The sequence below is a fragment of the Paroedura picta genome, chromosome 3 (assembly GCF_049243985.1).
Source record: "Paroedura picta isolate Pp20150507F chromosome 3, Ppicta_v3.0, whole genome shotgun sequence".
NCBI classification, from domain to species: Eukaryota; Metazoa; Chordata; class Lepidosauria; order Squamata; family Gekkonidae; genus Paroedura; species Paroedura picta.
This window is the reverse complement of record NC_135371.1, coordinates 146,171,457-146,193,119: the sequence shown is the minus strand read 5'-3', so window position 1 is coordinate 146,193,119 and position 21,663 is coordinate 146,171,457. Positions and strand designations below refer to the sequence as shown.

General features: G+C 46.7%; 1 protein-coding gene across 5 annotated transcripts in view; it reads right to left on the bottom strand.

Annotated features, from left to right (window-relative positions):
• Positions 1-21,414, bottom strand: part of PRPF40B (pre-mRNA processing factor 40B) — a 38,721-nt gene extending 17,307 nt beyond the window's left edge. For 3 of the 5 annotated variants that reach the window (XR_013229519.1, XM_077328469.1, XM_077328470.1), the window contains exons 1-13: positions 21,319-21,414; positions 15,835-15,927; positions 13,251-13,400; positions 13,086-13,166; positions 11,995-12,022; positions 10,865-10,890; positions 8,832-8,942; positions 6,169-6,289; positions 6,034-6,064; positions 5,578-5,736; positions 3,901-4,003; positions 3,340-3,404; positions 1,757-1,921 (exon numbers count right to left, since the gene is read on the bottom strand). Coding sequence is in view for 4 of the 5 variants with exons in the window: in XM_077328469.1 (XP_077184584.1) it covers positions 1,757-1,921; positions 3,340-3,404; positions 3,901-4,003; positions 5,578-5,736; positions 6,034-6,064; positions 6,169-6,289; positions 8,832-8,942; positions 10,865-10,890; positions 11,995-12,022; positions 13,086-13,166; positions 13,251-13,400; positions 15,835-15,927; positions 21,319-21,321 (1,136 nt within the window). In the remaining variant the exon portion in view is untranslated. Of the gene's footprint in view, positions 1-1,756; positions 1,922-3,339; positions 3,405-3,900; positions 4,004-5,577; positions 5,737-6,033; positions 6,065-6,168; positions 6,290-8,831; positions 8,943-10,864; positions 10,891-11,994; positions 12,023-13,085; positions 13,167-13,250; positions 13,401-15,834; positions 15,928-20,902; positions 20,924-21,318 lie in introns of those variants that run through there. The other 2 variants (XM_077328472.1, XM_077328473.1) reach the window with 2 other exon arrangements.
• Positions 21,415-21,663: the final 249 nt, after the last annotated feature.

The following is a 21,663-nucleotide window of genomic DNA, read 5'->3' as shown; positions in this document are numbered from 1 at the left end:
ACAGTAAAGTGGAATTTAAAACATTTCAGAAACACGGATCTATACTCATTGAATAATTAATGAACATTGAAGAATAATATGTAAAATGAAGCTCTTCCGTCAGGCATTTGATTGAGGCTGACCAAACCAACAGCATCTGCTGGGCCCCCAGAAACCCCGCCCCTGAACAGTGTATCTCAATGGTGGTTGTGGGGTTTGCTAGTAAGTTTTACTGGATCAAACTGAGTTCTCAAATACCGCATTGAGATGGTTGCATTTTCCCTTGATGATAGTCTAAAGGTATCTCCTGTGCAAGCACCGGGTCATGTCTGACCCTTGGGGTGATGCCCTCTAGTGTTTTCATGGCAGACTCAATACGGGGTGGTTTGCCAGTGCCTTCCCCAGTCATTACCATTTACCCCCCAGCAAACTGGGAACTTATTTTATCGACCTCAGAAGGCTGGAAGGCTGAGTCAACCTTGAGCCGGCTGCTGGGATCGAACTCCCAGCCTCATGGGCAGAGCTTTGAGACTGCATGTCTGCTGCCTTACCAATCTGCACCACAAGAGGCTCTTTTGATGATAGTCTATTTGTTTTTATTCTTGTATCTTTACATTTTTAGTTTGATGTACAATAAAGTGAATTGGTTTTCTTTAATTTATCTGTGTCATTGAATACACTCTCTTTGGACAAAATCTAATTTTTTTAAAGTGCCACATCAGTACCCACAGGACCCTGGAAACAGACCTAACAACAGGCGTCAAAGACTCTGGAGCATGAAACCAGGACCTCAGGGCCAAAGGTTGGAACTCAAGCATGAGAGCTACCATGACAAGGATGCCAGAACCACTAGTAGGGGGGGAGGTGTCTCCCACTCCAGACCCCACCCAAAATTACTCCCCTCCCAAAGGAATGCCTGGTATTTCAGAGACACGCCTACGTGACCCAGAAGTGACATAGGAACACTGGGAATACTGGAGACAACACTCTGTTTTTGGGCAAAAACTATGGTAGAGCCTCAGGGGAGGGTGGTATATAGTCAATTAATTGATTAATTAATTATTTTACCACAGTTTTGCCCAAAAAACAGAGCATAGCCCTGACATCCCAGATGTGCTGCTACCCACCCCCCACCAGCTGTTCAGAGGGACCTGGCAACCCTATACTGTGAACTTTATGCACTTAGGCCTCAAAACCTTAGATGTGGGGATGCCCAACATAAGCCTCTGTGATTGGTAAGCAGTATGAAGCCTCTGGATGGGCCATGCTTGTGATGAGCATTAGGAAACCAGTCTTTTGAACAGGCCTAGTCAATAAAACGGTCTCTTTTGTCTATTGTGTTTCAGACTTGTGGTTACCCAGTATTCCCAGCTACAACTCAAGCCAAGCTGGAAAATGCACCATCCACAACTGTCAGACTGACCTCTGACAGGAAACCTAACATTGGGTATTGAGTAGGGATTTGAATCTGGTTCTGTTTTCGTGCGACTAACCTCCAGTTGGGGGTCTGGAGATCTCTCAGAATTAGAACTGATTCCCAAACTACGGAGATCAATTCCCCTAGTTGTAAGGTGGACTCCACAACATTGCATGCTAGCTGAACTTTCTCTTAAAACAGCAGTTGGCAGGCTCTGCTTCCAAATCTCCAGGCATTTCCCAAGCCAGATACTGACAATGTCCTGATTGTTACACCACACTGGTTCCTGGTTCATATCTAGGAAGGCTGCCTGGACAGAACACAAGCCTCTTGATGTCCCACAATCAAGGCCGTCTCTACCTGTAGCGGGTGGTGGAGTTCATTTTGCCATGCTGTTCCAAGAAGTGCTGCAGCTCCTCTTTGGCCTCCTTCGCCCGGAGACGGGCCTCCTCCTTCTCCTCCTTGTCCCGCTGGGCCTTGTAGGCGTTGAATGCCTGCTTCTTTTCACTCAGCTTTGGCAAGGCACTGGGTGCAGAGCAGAGGATCACAACTGATGCTCAAAGACTTGCACCCTTGGCAAGGAGCAAGAAACAGCGAGAGGCAAAAGGAACAACTATTTCCAGCATTGTGGGGAAAGACTTGGGGCCAGACCTAGACATGCTCTATTCACAACAGCTGGGTCCAAGAAGCCCAGCTGTTTCCCAGCAGCCATACAGCAGCTGCAGGGAATGCTTGCTAAAAAAATAAGGGACATCCCATTTCATCTTGGAATGCTGCAACTGAGGGGTGGGAGGGCTCCTGTCTTCCTCCCCCCCTCTGCCATTTTCCATGCTGAAACGGCCCCAGGGGTGGATGAGAAAGTTCTCCCTTTGTTTTTGCTCCACAGAAAAGTATTCTATGTACATGGAGCAATAAAAAAGGGGAACCAAGTCCTAGTCTACGCTATTTTGGCAGAGGAAAGCTGCTGAGGAGGTAAAGTTAGGATCCCTTCCTCCCTGCCTGGTGGTATCCAAGGCCCAAACTGCCTATCTGCCTCTTGCCATGGTCGTTTGAAATTGTTATTTGTCAGGTATCAATAAGATGTCGATAATAACCTGTTGATAGCATGGCTGTCATAAACGAGGGGGCAGTGTGCCTTAGAAAATTGCTAAATTCTGTTTGTAACTTGTTTTTATTGTTTTGCTTGGCTTTTGTAGTCTAATTCCTATGTTCCTTTTGGGAGAATGGACTCATGGGAAACAGGCAGCTTGGATATTATTGGGAGAGCCTGGCCTTGGCTGGCTTGGCACAAATGATGCAGTGTGTAGCTGGGTGCAAGGCTGCTCTCCGTGCTTTCCATGGGAGTGGAGAAGCCTGCCTTTCCCTTGGGAGAAAGGGGACTCTCACCTTCTTCATTTGGAGCATGTTTTGGTATGCTGGGGGCGGGCGTTCTTGGGGTTATTTTGATCACTGTAATGCTTATCAGATCAGTTTCAACAAGAATAGTCACAAGCTTTGTATTGCTATTTCAATAAACTGCTTTTGTTAATATGCCATGTATGTTCATTTGAAAAGTCAACAGGGAACTTACAAAAATGGGCTTGCCTTCCTTTTTTAACAAACATTTCCCGCAGCTGGTGTGTGGCTGGAGGGAAGTCAACTTGGATTGCCTGAACCCAGCTCTTTAGAGAAGAGCTTAGTCTTGGCCTAACAACGCCATTCAAAGCAGAGCAACACCCTCCTAAGTGCCTTGAAGTCAATGACTTAGAACAGGGGCAGTCAAACTGCAGCCCATGGGAATTGTAGTCCATGGACATCAGGAGGGCTGCAGTTTGACCACCCGACTTAGAAGATGCAACTCTGCTTAGAACTGTACTGATTGAAACTGTGATTGCTACAAGCTGAGGCTACCATGACAAGAAAGGTCAAGGAGGGTACCAACATGCATCAGGTGAGAACCATACCTGTATCGTGGATCATTACTAATGAATTTCATGGCCTGCTCCCACGATGCGCTTGCCGGAACACCCTGGAACCAGGAAACAGCAGTATTCAACCAGAATTCTCTCCCCTACAACACTATCCCAAATGCCTTACTGCTCTGGTCTCATAGCCAGTTCATACAAGTAGCAAAACTAAGTGGCAAAATTCTTACCATTGCAGGTGACATTGCTCTTCCCTGATGTGCTCTTTTTCGTAGGGTTGGGCGCTTCAAAGCAGCCAGTCTCTCCCGGTGAGCTCTGTGACTGTGTCTGTGCACCCGCCAGCATGCTGGCGCCCACGCCTCCCCCCCCCCCACGATACTCGCTGTGCTGGGAGGGACCGACCACTTCAGGCGCCCTAGTAGGGAGGTTTGTTTTGTGTGTGTGTGTGTGGGTTTTTTTTAAGGGACAGACTAAAGCAATTTAGTCCAGGAATAGCTTTACCACTCAGTTGTAGAGCTTGCAAAAACTGACACAAATTCTTAGCAGGAAAACCTATGATCCTCCATCAGCTTTTCCCTCCTGCTCTGAACCTTTCAGTACCTTGTCTTTGAGCAGCTCCTTGAAAACATGTTTGGCTTCTTCCTTGCTGCTCCAGGCATTGCTGGTGCCTTGATCTTCCTCTTCTCTCCGTCCGGGACTGCAGCTGGCCAGAGGAAAAAAAGCTTGTGGCACAGGCAGGGGGTCAAGAGGACCAAAGTGGCTGCAAGCATTAAATCTGTGCACTTTGCTAACATCTCTACAATCCCAAAGTATGCTGAAACTATATTGCATATCTTTTTCTATTGTCCTTTTTATATGAATATTCATTTTAAATATTTAAATCTCCTTTTAATATACAAGAAAGGACTTTCCAATACTTTAAAGATTTTGTTCCTTTTGAATAACTGCAGACCAGATGCCATCAACAATGTGGTAAATTGTCTGCAGTGCGCCATAAGGGTGCGCCAACAAAAGGTCACGGCGTGAGTTGTTTTTCTTAGTATCATTTCTATTCCCAAATTAACCTGTTAAGTATTATTATCTAGTTATAGTTATATATTTGTATTATATTGTATTGTATTGTATTGTATTTTATTTGATGAATATTTTAATGTTTTATATGCCATTAAAGGATATATGATATATATAACTATCCGAATGAGTACTGAGCTTCCTTCTAAATTTGATCTTGTGTTCTGGAGCACTCTGGAAAGTGTCATTTATGTTTGTCCTCATGAACTTGAGCCTGTGGTACGAGAGCTAGGCCCTTCCACCTTACTTCTCCTGTCTGGAAACAGTCCCCCCAAAAGACAGGAATAAACCAGCCCCTTTCCTCCAATTACTCCTTCTACAATTCTTGCTTAGAGCCATTCTACACCTAATGCAGACAGAAGTGGCAGAATTCTAGTAAATCACTAGGATGTGCCTGAATGTGGGCTTCCAACTTTACCATGCACTTCTCCTTGGGAGGAGGCTGTGGCCCAATGATAAACCATCCGCTTTGCACGCAGAAGGTTGCCAGTTAAAAGCAGATCTGGCAGTGGGCCCTGGAGAATGACTGCCAGGTGGAGGAAACAGTCCTGCTCTTTAGACCAGGGGATTGACTCAGAATAAGGCAGCTTCATGGGTCCTTAAAAAGTTCCCCAGGACATAGATTTAGATTAGCGTAAGCTAGTCTAAACCTCTCACTCTTTCTAATATGCAACTTTACATGCATTCAAAAATATGACCCTCTACTGCCTTTTAAAGTGGCTAAACCACTTTAGCACTGTCAGGATTTTACCACCTTCATTCTGCATATTGTGTAGAGCAGTGATACACACTTTGCAGCTTGGAAAGAACCACATTTGCATTTATGATCAACCAGAAGAGCCATATTTACTTTAATCTTTGGCAGGGAGGCTCACAGCTTACCCTTTCCTGGTAAGCTTACCCATTCCTTCTAACCAGAAGCCCTACTAGGCTTCAATGTGGGTAGGCACCACAATGGGGAACAATGCTCAGAAGAGCAGGGCATGACATGTCAAAGAGCCACATGCGGTTCCTGAGCCACTGTGAGCAACACTGGTGGGAAGAAGACACCAGAGCTGCTGCATGCCTTTCAGCAATAGCATGTAACCCCCAGATTTACCTCTGCCTCCTCGCTTATATGTTCCCCCATGGAAGTGGGGATCCTGGGCCACATTTTGAGAACCCAGGGTTAAATCCAAAGCGTCCTTAACCCCTCCCTCCTGTCACCTGCTTATAGCTTCCTCCTCAGCTGCAGGAGGAACCCCCTCAGTGCCTGAGGTCTCCTGTCCTTCAACACCGCTGGTCCCTTCCATGTCTGACGTAGCAGCAGAAGACGGGCTTGGACTGGCAGGGCCTGACAAAGGAGTCTCATGCAGCTGCTGCCTTCTGTGTAGAGATAAAATGTCAGAGCCTTGAGGACCTGGCACCAGGAGGGAAAAACCCACACAAACACACAAAACAGGAATGGTTTTCCCCTCCCGTGTTTGGAGACCGCATGTTTTTTTTGTTATCAAAGGAGAGAAGCCTTCAAAAATAAGATCCAGCATCCAGATAAGGCTGGATCCAGAAGCAATAAATGCTCATCACCACTCTAGTCTTTTTGCAATTTGCCGGTCCTTTTGGCAATGTCTGTGCTATACCGGCATGTACATTTTTCTTCCCCCCCTTCCTCCAGGGACTTACTCCAAATCTTCTTCCTCCTCCTTGATCAGTGCTGGGGAAACAAAGACAGTCTGTGTTACCACACGTAATATTTAAAGGCTTACCTCTGCCCCACAGTCCCAAACGTATCATTTGTGGACTGCCAGGAACTCTCACCTTCAATATCATCAAGCTCACGGGGCCGGGTCCAACGTGACTCCTTGCTCTGAGAGTTGTAGTAATAGGGTTTCCCGGTTTCTGAGCGGTACTCACGCCAGGGGCAGCGCGAAAGCAAGAGCTGAAGGGGCAGTGAAGCAGAGGTTAGAGTTGCAGTGAGCTGGGGACCATGAATCCAGCATTCTACCTACCCTCTTCCCAACACTGGAAACAGAAGAAGGGCTCGTTACTTTTGTACTCCATTAATACTTTGTCTGCCTCCCCAATAGGGACTCAAAGCAGGTGAGACCATTGTCTTCACCTCCCTTTTTTCTTTGCAACAACCCTGGAAGGTAGGTTAGGCTAATGTAGGTTGCCAGACTGACTGACAGCCGGCAGGAGCACAGGCAGACATGGAGACAATGGTGGTGGGCTATCAGTCCTCTCTAGGAACTTCTCTAACAGTGACATCAGTCATCTCTAGGAATTGCCAGAAACCCTGTTTTACCATAGAGTTTCTCACTATTCCTAGAATGCCATACTGCTGACTTAAAAGGATGTTTTTTTTTTAATTCCCGCTTCCACAGGAAATGAGAGCTGGGGACTGACAACCCTGAGATTACAACCCTAAGAAGACTTGACCAAGGCCATTCATCAAGTTCCTAGAGCAGATTCAGAACCTGAGGATCCCAGATCCTCGTCTGACCCTCTAACCACTATTTCACACACTCTCAAAGTTAGATTCAAATGAGTAGCCGTGTTGGTCTGAAGTAGCACAATAAACTCAGAGTTCAGTAGCACCTTTAAGACCAACAAAGATTTATTCAAGGCGTGAGCTTTCGAGTGCAAGCACTCTTCGTCAGACTGTCAGTCTGATGAAGAGTGCTTGCACTCAAAAGCTCACGCCTTGAATAAATCTTTGTTGGTCTTAAAGGTGCTACTGAACTCTGACTCTCAAAGTTAGTTTGTGGGAAGGTTCCAAAAAAGCCCATACATTCTTTTTGTTAACTATCTAAATCTACCACATTTTCATCCTGCCCTTCCTCCAAGGAGCTCAGAGTGGCATCCATGTATACAGTGCAGTGGTCTCCAGTCTAAGGGTTGGAACCCTCCAGTGGGTCACAGAGCCCCGTGTGATCAGGCACAATCCCCTATAGCAGGGGTAGTCAACCTGTGGTCCTCCAGATGTCCATGGACTACAATTCCAATGAGCCCCTGCCAGCATTTGCTGGCAGGGGCTCATGGGAATTGTAGTCCATGAACATCTGGAGGACCACAGGTTGACTACCCCTGCCCTATAGAACTGTCCATTTTTGTTTCTCTTTGTAATGGCCAGTTGTTGAAGTGCATATGCAGAGAGCCAAGCTATCACACTCTGTGCCTCTCCGTGCATGCAAGCTAAGAGGAATTCACAAGGAAAGCAAGGAGAGGGCTCTTTCACATATCAGTCCTAGAGGCTGTTTTTCCTCTCCCCATCATATGATTCTGATGCCATCTGCTTGCAGCTCCGTAGGTCTCCGTTGCCTGCTGGGAGTTAAAGGTGGGCCCCAGAGGGAATCCACAGCTTTCCCCTCCTGCTTTAAAGGACTCAGCCACAAGCTAGGGAACTAGCTACTTCCACTGCTCTCACACACACAGTTGCTGGATTTCCCCCCCCTTTCCTGTTTTTCTTTTCTGTTATTTTTGAAAGAAAGAAAAAAAGTCTAACATCACCCAGGGGTCTTCATGAAAAAAGGAGGCAGGATTTAAATCCACTCCCAGTCCAAAACTGTGTTCACCATCCTGTATATTCAACATCCTGCTACTCTTCAGGGTGACCAGGACGGGGCTATGCAAATAGCAGCAGGCTGCCTTTTTAGAAAATGGAGACCCTAAGAGCACAGGGCAAGTTCAGCCTCTACCCTAAAGGCAGCCTTTGTCTCCCAAAGAAGTTAATTGTCCTCATTCACTCCCATGGGTCAGTAAAAGGCTGCACTGGAGAACAGTGCTTTAATACAGCTAGAACTTGCATTCCATCCCTGACACCTGGTGATCCAGTCCTCACTAACAGGGATTATGCATCAGAGTGTGATATCGCTTATGTATGTGACTCCTCACTGCAGGGTCCTTGCAAGCTCCCTTACCCAGCAGTAATAATGACAGAGGTGTTTTTCATGTTCAAATAATACCTGAGATTTGACTAGTTATATGCCTCTCCATGGAGATGAATCTCTACATGCCAAATCAATACAAAATAAATCGACCCTTCATTACGATCTCTGACCAGTTGCCGTTGGAATATTACTGCAAGCTTTCTCAGTCATGGAATCGTGAAACCCTGGGGGTTCTTGACAGGCCTGGAAGGGTTTCCCGAATGGGTGGGAATTAATGGTTTTATTTCTAAATGCAAAACATTTATCAGGTGATATGACCATATGGTCATGTTGACACCCCACCAAATGGCCAGTGGGGGGCCTGGAGGAGAGAGGCCCCGGGTAGGCGTGTACATGCCATGCTTCCCAATCCTATTCTGCACTATTGTGCCACTTCTGGGGTTTCTCAAAGCCTGAAGAATATTTCAGGGGTTTCTCAACAGTAAAAAAAAGTTGAGAAAGGCTGCATTAGTGTCAAACACAACTGAACAATGGGTGAGCACTCCAGATTTATACTGTACCCACATAGCCAAGGCTAGCCAGGGATCTCACCTCTGCCTTGGACTTGAGTTCATCTGGCTTTTCCCAACTTGATTGTTTGGTTTCAGAATTGTAGTAGTAAATGCGCCCATCAGGAGCTCTATGCTCACTCCAGGCAGGCTTCTAAGAGAAAGAGGGGGGGAAATGGACTTCAGCAGAGCACTGGGACTGACCTTGCCTTGCAGAGCTCCCAAGCTTTATGGAATTGCACCGTGCGAGAACAGAAACGGGTTCTGAGCACAGCATTCAGATGAGTTTCCATTTGAGGGAAAAAAATTACCATCAAGGTCTGATCAGTGCAGTCCTAAGCAGAGCGACACCATCCCCAGCTCACTGAATTCAGTGGACTTAGAAGGGTGTGACTCTGCTTAGGATGGCACACTAACCCCTCCAGTTATGAAAGCCAGCTTCAGCAAGAAGGGAGGAAATCTCATAAGGTGGAGGGAAGATGGTGCTGAGTATGGTTTGCTATAATCCAAGGATGGAGCTTCAGGATCTCCCACAATAGGCAGTTACCTTTTGGCCCACCTTTTGGAGAGCCACTGGCAGCACAGCACCCATCAATGGATTCAGGATTGGAGGAGCAAAGGATGTGAAATTGGTAAGGTTCGCCTACATCTCTGTAGGGAGTGAGGCTGAAGTCTTAAGGCAAAATCTGGAGAAGCCCCCTAGTTCTACAATTCCTGAACTGCATTCTTTGAGAAATATATTTAGTAAAGAATTAAAAGCTCCAATAAACCGGAAAGAGTTCCCCGCCATGCCTCTGCAGGATTCACTGATCTGCCTTGGCCTCTTTCCAGTCAGTTTCCACTAAGGGCAGGTGATCCGACTGTGCCTCCCGTCACCAGTTTGCATCATTTAACTTTTCCTGGTGCACAGAGGCCTGCTGCATCACTATTTCAGTTATTAACTGAATGCTCTAGGAGTGGTTTCTTCCAATCCAAAAGCATGCCTAAACCACTGACTCATACAGAAACACAAAGGATGGACTACTCTCACCTTCAGACAATCTAAAGACAAACTTTCAAGAGGGAAAAATGAAGCACACCTCCATTAACATTCTTTCCCCTGCAATCCCCTGCAATAAAACTAGTAATAATAATAAAATAATAAAAAACTAATTATTATTATTATTATTTCACAATTATTATTTCAGAAAAAGGAAGTGTTCTCAAATATCAAAACCACAACCTTAGCTGCACTGGCTACCAAGATGAAATTGCAAAGCAAGAGAAGAGAGATCAAGAAGAAACACAGTTGTGGCTTCCAGACAATTTTAACTTGCAGGGAAAAGAATGTTAATTTTACTCCTCTACTGGAGAGCACCTTGTCAGTTTTATCTGGTACTGCCTGGGAACAGTGGCATACCTGGCCTATTCAGTGCCCAAGGCAGGCAGGTGATGATGGGGGTGGGCAGAGTTTGTTCCCACCTGGAAGCAACCAATCAAGGCCACAATGCCATCCCCCCCCCCCCCAGCCGGCCTGCCTGCCTAGGTACAGGTGCACCTGCCTTTCTGTGGAACAAGCCCTGGCTACAGCAGTTCCAGTGCAAAAGGGACACGGAGGAAAGCATGCACCAGGCATCCCGGAGGGAGCGCCCTTGCCCTCTACAAGCCCAGCAACAGTCCAGGACCCTCATGGGCAGCAAGTCTAGGACCCTCATGGGCAGCAAGCTTTGCCCCCTCCCTGCAAGCAAGGACACCCATGTACCTTGTGGCACAGCCATGGTTGGGCCTCCTTAGGCCACAAGTCTCTGGTTGCACTCCCAGGGATGAGGGGGGTGCCTGGCCAAGTACACCTGCTCCTGCATGGTGTGCAGACTCAGCTGGTTTGGTGCTGGCGAAAACCCCAGCCAGACCCCCAGCGAGATGCTTCTCATGATAATTAAATTAGTATCCACTTCTATACTCTGAGTTTTGGTAATTTGAAACATCCTTTCACCAGAAGTGCATCCTTGTGAGATTGCGTCTGGATACCTCACATCAGAACAACAGCAATTATAGTGCAGAAGGCAAGATCAGGAGGCTGCATAGCCAGGTACTCACCACAGGGGCTGCCTGGGTCACAGGGGCTGCAAAACAAGAGACCAGAGATCAGTAAGAAAGACAGTTGTAGCCTAGGAGGGGTCTGACAGAGAAAAACACCCTGCAACATGTGGAGGCCAAAGGAGATGGAGTGAGGCTGCCTTCACACAGAGTGGACAATTGCTGCACGCAAAAATCATTTGCAACTGACTTTTCTTGCATGGGCATGCCAATCTAGGAGGTGGACAGCTGCTACAGCACAACCACCGTGCAGTCTCCAGTAATGCCGCCATAGCTGCAGCCCTAGGTGCTTCCACATGGCAATGATTCTCCATGTAGCTCTCCGGCAGAAGCAACGGAGCGTCCATAAGGCAGCTATCCCAGCACTTGCCTTGTTTCAGCCTTCACAGCCCCCCCCCCCATCATTATGCTATGGTGATCTAGGAATTGCAGGGGTTTTATTTTAAAAGCTCCCAGAGAGCCATCTTGAGGGGGAGGGAGGCAGGGAAGGCAGCCATATGAGGCAGGCAGAGAGAAATGGTGCCAGTATGGCTGGGACTTTCAAAAACGCTCATCTTCACTGCCTGGCATATAACATGCCTTGGCTGCAATATTCCCCCAACAGTTATAGTGCATCAGATTTGGGAAAGACGGCAGCAAAGTAAGGGGAATGCAAAAAAGTGGATTAGTGGGGGGGGGGTGTTGTGTGGATGATAAAAAATCAAAACAAAACCCACTCTGGTATGGATGCCAAACTGGAGCAAACCTTTCTCACAGAAGCAGTCTAAGACTGATGGGTGAGTGACCAGGAGGTTCTGGTTTCAGGAGACAAGGCCAGAGTCCCTACAAAGGGCACTGAGGGAAGGGAAATGAGTTTGTAGGAAGAATCCTATTTCATTAGCATTTAATGGAGGGCTACTGTCCTGGGGGTGGGGGGGGGCTGTCTGACATGCTGTGCCTTTATCTTATGCCCGTCGGGCAAATGTTCAACTGGTGCTGCTTTACCCATTACTGCATCACCGCACTGGGGAAGATTTTGGGATACAGAAAATCCACAGTGAGGTGGGCATACAGGATTTCCCCCCCGAAAAAAACTCTTGATCCAGACCCACCCTAAATACAGTCATCGAGTTGTCTGTTAGGACACTCACCACTGGATGGGTCTGTCACAGGAGCTGCCTGTTACAAAGAAATGAGAATTAGATCAAAAGTTCAGTTCCCTAGATAGCTGGAGGTCATTCTGTCTTGCACCCACCACCACACCCTGTTTTACCAGCCGAACCTCCTCAGAGCACATTAAAAATGCCCCAAGCCTGTTGCCCTACAGAGCTCCCCTTCAGAGACTGACTGATGATTCTTCTTCTGTCTAAGAAGAGTTGATCTTTATACCCCACTTTTCACTGCCCAAAGGAGTCTCAAAGCAGCTTACAATCACCTTCCTCTCCCCACAACTGACATTCTGTGAAGTAGGTGATGCTGAGAGCGCCCTGATATCACGGCTCAGTCAGAACAGCTCTAGCAGGACTGTGACTAGCCCCAGGTCACCCAGCTGGCTGCACGTGAAGAAGCAGGGAATCAAATCCAGCTGGCCAGGTTAGAAGCCACCACTCTTAACCACTCCACCACGCTGGCTCCATATAAGAAGTTGCTGGCTAGAATCAGAGACAGAAGTTCCCAAGATCCCTGTCCATCCAACCTACTTGGTCGCATTCTCTTTTCAAAAATGGAGGTCCTTGCTGGGATAATCTGTCCAACCCAGCAGTTCGAAATGGATTTTCCAAAGTAGTCCAGACAAAACATTCGGTTTTCATTCTAGTCCCACCCCCCACCCCCAAGTTTACCAACGTTCTTTAGTAAATGTTCCTTTAACAACAGCTCGAACTATGGATGTTTGCAATTCAAGAGAGGCTGCCATGTTGGTCTGATGAAGACAAAAATAAACAGGAGTCTTGTAACATCTCACAATTCTATTCCAGCATGAGTTTTCATGGACTAAAGTCCAGTCTTCACACTGTCATTGGCTTGGATCGGGGGAATTTTGTGAGCAAATGATTTAGAGGGGAGGAGCAGTTTTGGCCAAGTAACACTGAAGCAGTCCAATCCTAAGTGGAGTTGCTCCCTTCTAAGACCACGGACTTCAATGGACTTACAAAGATGTAATTCTGTTTAGGATTGTACTGCAGGATGCCACAAGATTCCATTCATACTAATCCCTGAACAACTGCTCCTGCCAGGCACTCACCCCTGCAGAGACAGAAACAGGGCCAGTTGGCACCCCAGGCATCATCATTCCAGGAAGCATAGGTGGCACCATTGTGGAAATCTGCGAGCACAAAGAAGCCAAGGTTATCACAGCCGTTATAGAAGAGGTGAACAGCTGGACAGAGATACTGAGGTTGAAAGTTACCTGTCCCATGGGTGGAGGGCCAGGCATGGGTGGGATCAATGGCGGAGGCGGCATCATGCCTGGGGGCATGGGGGGCATGGGGGGCGGCCGTGGACCCATTGGGGGCAGCCCCATTGGGGGGAATGGTGGTGGAATCCCAGGAGGCGGCATCTACATGAGAGAGAAAGAGAGAGAAGGTAGCTAGAGCAGCTGCCAGCAGCAAATCTTGAGACTCTCTCTTTCTGAGATAGAAAGGAACTAGGCCAACATGAAACAGAAACTGGCAACAGTATTGTAAGATAACCCCAAAGTAGCATCACACATCAATAGCAACTGGAAAGATTTTTGGATCCTCCAGAGCACAAACAGATGGTTTTCCACCCACAGTACACAACTTTCTCTCCTGTCCACGTCAGCTGCACCCGGGGCTCCTCCTTTTCCCACCCCCTGCAGGCCCATTATTGGCCATTTTGGGAGGGGGCAGGGATTGACGTGATCATATATGGTCATTTCATGTTAAATGTCTAACAAATTAAAAAATATATTAAAAATGAATTAACTCCCACCAATTCAGAAACCCTTTCCAGGTCCATCAAGAAACCCCAGACTGTTAGAGGACTGTCCAGAGTTTTGGACTACATGGCCCTTTAGTATTTTCCATGTTTATGATTCTCTGTTTAGTGCTGACATCTCATACTTTACAATCAATTGTGTTTTATGGTGTTTTATCAACAGTGGTTTATGGCCTTCGCTCTGCGGGTATGAATCTACTGGTTCTCCTGGGCCCCCAGGACATTCGCGTGGCCTTGACCAGGGCCAGGGCTTTTTCGGCCCAGGCCCCAACCTGGTGGAATGAGCTCTCGGAAGAGCCAAGGGCCCTGTCAGAGTTGTCAGTTTTCCACAGGGCCTACAAGACAGAGCTCTTCTGCCAGGCCTACGGGTGAGGCCAGGGCAGTATCCCGGTGTCACCATCTGAGGATCTCCAACTGAAACCAACTGAGATCAGCTAGGACCCTTGTTCCCAGTTTATTGACCCACATGCTGAACAGAAGGGGAAGGTTGATGTTTATTGTTCACCTTGTTTTTATTGTTAGATGCTATATTGTTATATTTTTAAGGGTATTGTTAGGGGATTTTACTGTGTTTTACTGACTTCTGTTAACCGCTGCGAGACATTTGGAGGTATATAAATATTATTATAATATAAAATAATATAATATAAAATAAAATAAAATAGGCAATTTATAATGTGGCAAAGTAAAAGAGCTGAGTTTGGGATGGCTGCTCTCTGGCTGAGGGAACTCCTTGGGGACAGACCATGACTCAAGGGCAGAGCATTAGCTTGGTGTGCAGAAGTCTCAGGTTCTACCCCTGGTATCTCCAGTCAAAAGGATCTGGTAGCAGAAGAAGAAGAAGAAGAGTTGGTTCTTATATGCCGTTTTTCTCTACCCGAAGGAGGCTCAAAGCGGCTTACAGTCACCTTCCCTTTACTCTCCCCACAAGAGACACCCTGTGAGGAGGATGAGGCTGAGAGAGGCCTGATATCACTACTTGGTCAGAACAGTTTTATCAGTGCCATGGCGAGCCCAAGGTCACCCAGCTGGCTGCATGTGGGGAAGTGCAGAATCTAACCCAGCATGCCAAATTAGAAGTCCGTACTCCTAACCACTACACCAAACTGGATGTGAAAGATCTCTGCCTGAGACCCTGAAGAGCTGCTGCCAGCTTGAGTAGACAATCCTGACCTTGCTGGATCAATGGACTGATTCAGTATGAAGTTTCCTGTCTTCACAAAGTTCTTGAGCTCCTTTGAAAGTTATGTTGAGGTGTGCATTGTACTGCATCTTTCTGTTGACAGTATTACTGTGGCTGTACTGACCTCACATGGTGGCTAAATAACAGTTATTGAAAGTAATTCACCAGAAAGGAAAGGAAAACTCTTCTGGGGTCATTTTGGCTTCCCAACTAGTACAACAGTGAAGTGGCCACAGATTTGATTAACAGCCTTCCTTTACAAGGAGGGTTGTCTATCTGCACAATTGTGTACACGATTATACATACTTGTGTAAACATGGAGGCTGGTAGGCAAGCAGAACTACAGGTTTGGAGATTATATTTTTAACATTTCCACTACAGTTACGAGTTCTAGTTGAATGTTTTTAACTAAAATCATTTTCAAAGAAAAAATGTAAAATAAAAAGAGTTTGGGAGCTCCACGGAAACATTTTGGAGACCTTTAATTGCACACAGATTTGATTCAGTTCAATCTGTCAATGGCCAATTTTACACCTGTGGATTCAAAAGCAGATATTTATTTTAACAGGAACGTCAACCACTAAGTACTTTTCTTCAGTGGAAATAAACCTAATTGATATTGGAGAGACTACAACAGTTATGCACTTTAGGGGCAATGCTATAGTGGGAGTATATATGTGACTTCAATTCACTTTCCAGGACTTAGAGTCCAACACATATCCAGACACACACTCTGTCAACCACACCATAACATATTTTTGGTGCACACTCCAGTCACACTCAGCATGCTGTATACAGTCACACAAGTAGGATGAACACACTGAAATGTGCTGGAGAGCAACTAACTTACAAAGGGAGGTGGAAGAATTGGAAGTGGTGGTGGGGCCGGGGGGAATGATGCTGGCTGCCCAGGAGGAGGGCCACTGCCCGAGTCCGGAGCCGACTGCAAACAGCAAAAAGAGAGAGAGAGAGAGAGAGAGAGAGAGAGAGAGTAAGCGCAAGAAGAAAACAGAACTCCATTTACAGCTCCAATGAAGGGGATACTGATGTGGAAGCCAGAGACCTGTTCCATCTTCCTTCATTTTCTGAGGAGAGGCAGGTCAACATTAGAAGACAGAAATACCAAGAGGACACCAGACGACGATTCCCTGTGGGGCCCCTCATGCCACCCATTTCCTTCTTCCCTTAATATTGTGATCACTGATCATATACACACTCTGAACATTTATACACACCGAGGGCACCTTGCCCAAGTGATCAGGCACCCTGAAATGTCCCCTCCCCTTCCATGCCCCTTCACCAGCCCTCTTTGGAGCAGGAGCTTCTCAGTTTTCAGCTTTGAAACACTGTTCACTTGGGTATTTGACTGGAGCACTGCCTTTCAAATCTTTGCTGCTGGGTTAAACCATATTGGCTTGTCCATGGATTTGGCTGATTTTAATTGTTTCTCTTGAGCACTTTTTGTATACAGTTTTATGTTTTTGAATTACTAGCTTCCTCAGTTTTAATATTTTGCTGCTTTTATTTGTTTGTTTGTTCGTTTGTTTGTTTATTTATTATTCACATTTGTATTCCGCTGTCTCAGGGCGGTTCACAGTATCGTAACCATAGGGTCTATAAATAAATGAGAAACATGCTCCAGGTTGGAGCCTGTCTGGGTCTGTCCAGGCCTGGAATATGCGCCAATCCGGGCACCTGGCAAAGCTGGGCGACTCTGGATTAGGCCGGCCCCTAGAGCACTGCCCCCCATCACCCAGCCACACCCGTCCTTGCGGCCACACACACACTAGCCACAGAGGGTGATGGACCTGCGCCTGCCTGCCTGGCCCTTTGCGCAGTGGCTGCACTGCCAAGGTGGCGCCACTGGAGGCAGTGGTGCTGGAGGTGGTGGCCCCATGATGACTGCAGTGCCATTGCTGACAGAGGCTACGGCTGGGACCACAGCTGCCACCGCTGGAGAACACAGCCCCACGGCAGCACCATACATGGGTGCGACATGCGGGCCCGGACTGCCACCTACAGTGGGGCTCACTGCCGTGGAGGGTGTGAGAGAGGAGGAGAGCCCCCCTTTCGCCAAGACAGAGGAAGCCTAGCTCACAATGGCAAACAGCAGGTGGGGCAGCACGGGCGCCAGCAGGGACAGCAGCAGCCCTGGGGGGGGGGGGGGCTCTAGCATCCATTGCAACCCTGCATACAACGGGCTTTACGGCTAGTAAAACCAATAAAATACAATATAAGACCCCATGAAACCTGATTAAATATACAATAATTAAAACAGCCAAAAGACAAGCAGTGGCATATTTCTCTAACCCAGTATCTGTTCCAGCTAGATCAGCATGATGATCCAGTACTCCTGTACATCTGCTAATACAGCTACCTGTAATTTTTAATTGTTGCTAATGCTTGCTTTGTTTTATTGCAACTTGGGTTAAATTTTACTAGTAAGCAACTCTGTGAATCATCTAGTTGAGGGACAGGCTGTAATATAATAAATAAACAGAACATGTTGAACTTAGAAGTTGTAATGGCAGGAACAACTCTGATGCAGACATGAAGTTCACCTGGTATCCTTGGGCAAGTCACAGAGCTGGGCAGCCAAAATGCCTTGAGCTCACTTTTCCCCAGCTCCACCACTATGAAAACTATTTAAAATCTTCAGTCCTTCCAGGATCACAGATATATTCTAAGTTCTTAGGAATATTTAAGCCCCAGTTGTCTATGGAGAGAGGCTGTCCACAAACAGGTTTTATTGGAGGGATTTCCCCCCTATAAAGGCCATGAATTCAGAAGGCCTTACAGATAGATCCTTATAATATGTTAATTGCCAATTTTTTTAATCCTGAAAAAGCCTTTGAGTGCCAGGTGGGGAGAATGGCAATCGTGGGGGCAGAGACAAGGAGAGTGGGGGAGGGGATGGCGTGTGGATGCTCTGTTGACACTGCAAATGCTTTATCATTGTGTGGAAGCCATCAGACCCTTCTGCACTCCAGTCTGCCATTTTCTAGACATTCTATCTTGCATAAACCTGTTGCTCTGTCTGTGCAAAAGACCAGTCCAGGAGGTAGACTCCTTTCTTTCCCTCCTTCCTCCACCAAGATAAAAACCGATGGCAAAGGAGAGGGAGAATGGCAAGTTTGGGAGGTGGACACAGTGAAGTCTTTAATAAGGATAACTGGTGGTATAATGGATGGGTAGCCCATGATTTGCATGCCTCCAGTTGGCTCTCTCCTGAGCATAACACATACATGATTAAAGCAGTAACAGAATACATTCACCTCCTCAGTGACAGAAGTCATCACTCTATATACATTTCCTTCGTTGATCAGATCATTTGTCCAGCATTCAACAATGGCCTGCCAGGTGCTTCCTGATTCTCATAAGCAAGTGGCCATCCCTGTATTTTGGGCAGTTAATTCCATATACTAATCAGTGTAAGGGGACAAGTGATTCCCCTCAAAGTCTAATATTATGATCATTGGGGGAATTTTCTTTTGCCCATATTACCCATGTCTTCTCTTCCTTTAGCCAAACAAAAAAAAGTTCTAAACTTGTTAGCATTTCCTGGGGAAAAGTTGGCCTTTTGTTTGTGATGAGTGGATGATGGCTATGTCTTGCAAACAGTCTGAATCCTTAGATATATATACATATGCTTGGGGTGAATTTGACAGTTACGGTTACCAGAGCTGCTAGATGCAAAAATAGAATTATAACTCAATCGTTCTGTTTCAAGAGAACAGTAATATTTTGGGAGTATTTATGAATAATGTCAGTTTTTCTACATAAGTTAAGGCCAACATTGGAATAGGGAAATTCCAAAGAGTAGAACAAGGGAATTCAAGGAAGAGAAAGTCAAGTTGAATTGCTCTTTTGTATAAATGAGTTGCAGGAACTCTTGTTTCCAGTCTACTGATCTTTAGCTGAGTGTGGCTATGAAGTTTCAAAGTTTTTAACATGGATGTACAACAGTATTTTGGAAGTACAACAGGACATCATCACTTTTCTTGCTGATCATGCATGTTTTTCCTGTAATTGTCAGCTCATTCGAGGTTCAACTATTGGAGAATTCTGTGTAAGGTTTTTCTTTTATCTTTGACAATTCCTAAAAGACAATAACCTGAAAGCTGGTTCGCTTTAAATTTTACTTATAATACTGTTGGGAAATGTTAGGAGCTTTTATAAATTTGGCATAATTTTTCTGCAATAGAAATTTCTTTTTTCAATAAAAGATAAATTTTCTGAAACTTTCCTGCCTGGAGTGCTGGTCTTATTTCAAAGAGAAACACAAATTAATTCATTTGTATTTTCAGAAATTAAAGGTTGCAAAACAATTTTTATTTTAGGTTTTATTTGCCTTTTAGGCCACCCTTCTCCAAAGTGGTCCCAGGGAAGCTTATAATAGGGACATAAAGAAACATAATCCCAATACAAGTACATATACATTTTCTGCTAATAAAGTCTACTGACTGGTTGAAGTGCATATAAAAATCTAAAAATGTATCTATTAAAATTACTAACCATTCACTCCATCCCTAAATCATTCACCAACAAGCTGGGCACACAGCTAATGGAATTCAATTACTGGCCAGGCTCAGATGTGGACCAGTAACCTGGGCAAGATCCCAGGTGTGGAACTAGGCAGCAAGGCCCATATAGATGGTAAAGATGCAACCCTTGGCCTCAGCCAAATGCCTGGTGGAAGAGCGCCGTTTTGCAGACCCTTTGGAACTTGGGGAGTTCCCAAAAGGTCCGGGTCTTTGCCAGCAGCTCATTCCACCAGGCTGGAGCCAGGGCCAAAAAAGTCTTGGCTCTGGTAGAGGCCGTGCCTCTCTCTGGGGCTGGGGACCACCAGCAAGATGGAATTTGCTGAGCAAAAAGCTCTTTGTGGGGTATATATGGAGAGGTGGTCTCTCAAGACGTGGTCCCAGACCACATAGAGCCTTAAAGGTTGAAACCAACACCTTAAACCTGATCTGGAACTTGATCGGCAACCAGCACAGCTGCTGGAGAAGAGGTAAAATATAGGTTACCCATGGGGTCTTTCTTTGTGAGGACTCAGGCAGCTGCATTCTGCACCAAATGTGATTTCCAGGTAAAGGATAAAGGAAGGACTGTGTAGAGTGAGTTACAGTAACCTAGCCTGGAGGTGACTGTGGCATGGATCACTGTGGCTAGGTGTTCTGGAGATATCTGGGGCTAATATATTATTTTATAGAACTATTTAGTTCAGAATCTCTATTTAGATGTGGGATTAAAACATCTTATTACAGAGGTACATTCTGTCTATGGAGATTTATTTCCAAGTAACATGTTTCAAACATGATATGTGCGTGCCTATGTAACTGTGCCCATCTGTATGGATGTGTACCTACATCTGTTTCTCCATATATTTTTTTCTACAGATCTGCACTGTTCAAGTGCAGGTAAGCATCCTCACATGTGACCTTCCACATGCCCTACTGTGGAGATGCACATATGTATACATAACATATACATATATGCATTAAAGAGTAGCCTATTTGTGTGGCTAGAAATCTGCACTTCTCAGCAGGTTATGGCACTGATCTTTATATCAACTCATTAGCATGTATATCAGCATGCACAAAGCTAAAAGTCTCCTGTTTGCACAAGCATTGAATTGTTTGCATGCAAGCATAGATGAGACAGCTAATCTGGTGAAAGAGGCAATGTGCTAAATGTTGATGCGGAGACACAAGTGCCAATTCTTGTTCAATCAATCATAAAACCCACTTGGATGCGTTAGGTTAGGGTGATGTTTAACCAAGTTTAGCCTGGAGCAATTAAAACAAGGGATATGGTTAATTGTACTTTAAAATTAAATCTACATGGGTAGTATGGGTACTTCCCCCCGCCGCCGCCTCCCATGCCCATGGGCGTTTGTCCATGGGCAATTCATGTACCTCTGGTGCACCTGTATAGACCTGGATGCTTCTGCATTTGGGCAAGGCGCCCTGGACTCCAGAACATGCACCTGGTGGCCGTTGTCACTAAGGAGGATGCTTCGCCATCTGCGCTGCTCAGCTTAGGCTGTGCTGGTGCCCGCCTAATTCTGCCTGCGGGGCCGTGGCCCTCGGCCCTCTCCTCCCCACTGCTCAGGAGACTCCCAGGGATGAGGCGCGGGGGCGAGCCCGATTCTCCCCGCTCGCGCAGCGCCTGAGGAGCAATGTGGCTGAGGGGCGGCGTTTCTCCCGCGGCCCCCGCAGACCAGCGCCTCCGGTGCAGAGCTCACACGCGCGCCCCTCCGCCAGTCCGCCCCCGAACCCATCTCCGCCCCGGATCTTCGGAGGAGGGGGAATAACAAAGCAGCAGACATTACCATGGCCGAGCCTCGGAGCTGCTGGGCGTGCAGGCGGGCAGCTCGGCCCACCCGGCAGTAAGGGAGGCTGCGATTGGAGGAGGCGGGCTAAAGGCGGCGGGGGAGGAGGGGGGAGAGGAGGCCGGCCAAACCCCGTCCGCCCCAAAAGAGCCCGCGGAGGGAGCGCAGCAGCGGTGGGCCAGGGCCGTGCGATGAGCTCGGGCTCAGCCGGCGGAGGCTGCTCGCCACCCTTGGGGCGGAGCCCTTCTGTTACCTCAGGAATCAGCAGGGCGAAGCATGTCTACGAGCATCGATCAAGCCCTGTCAGATCACAACAAAGCAAGGTCCTCCAGCGCTCTCCGAGCA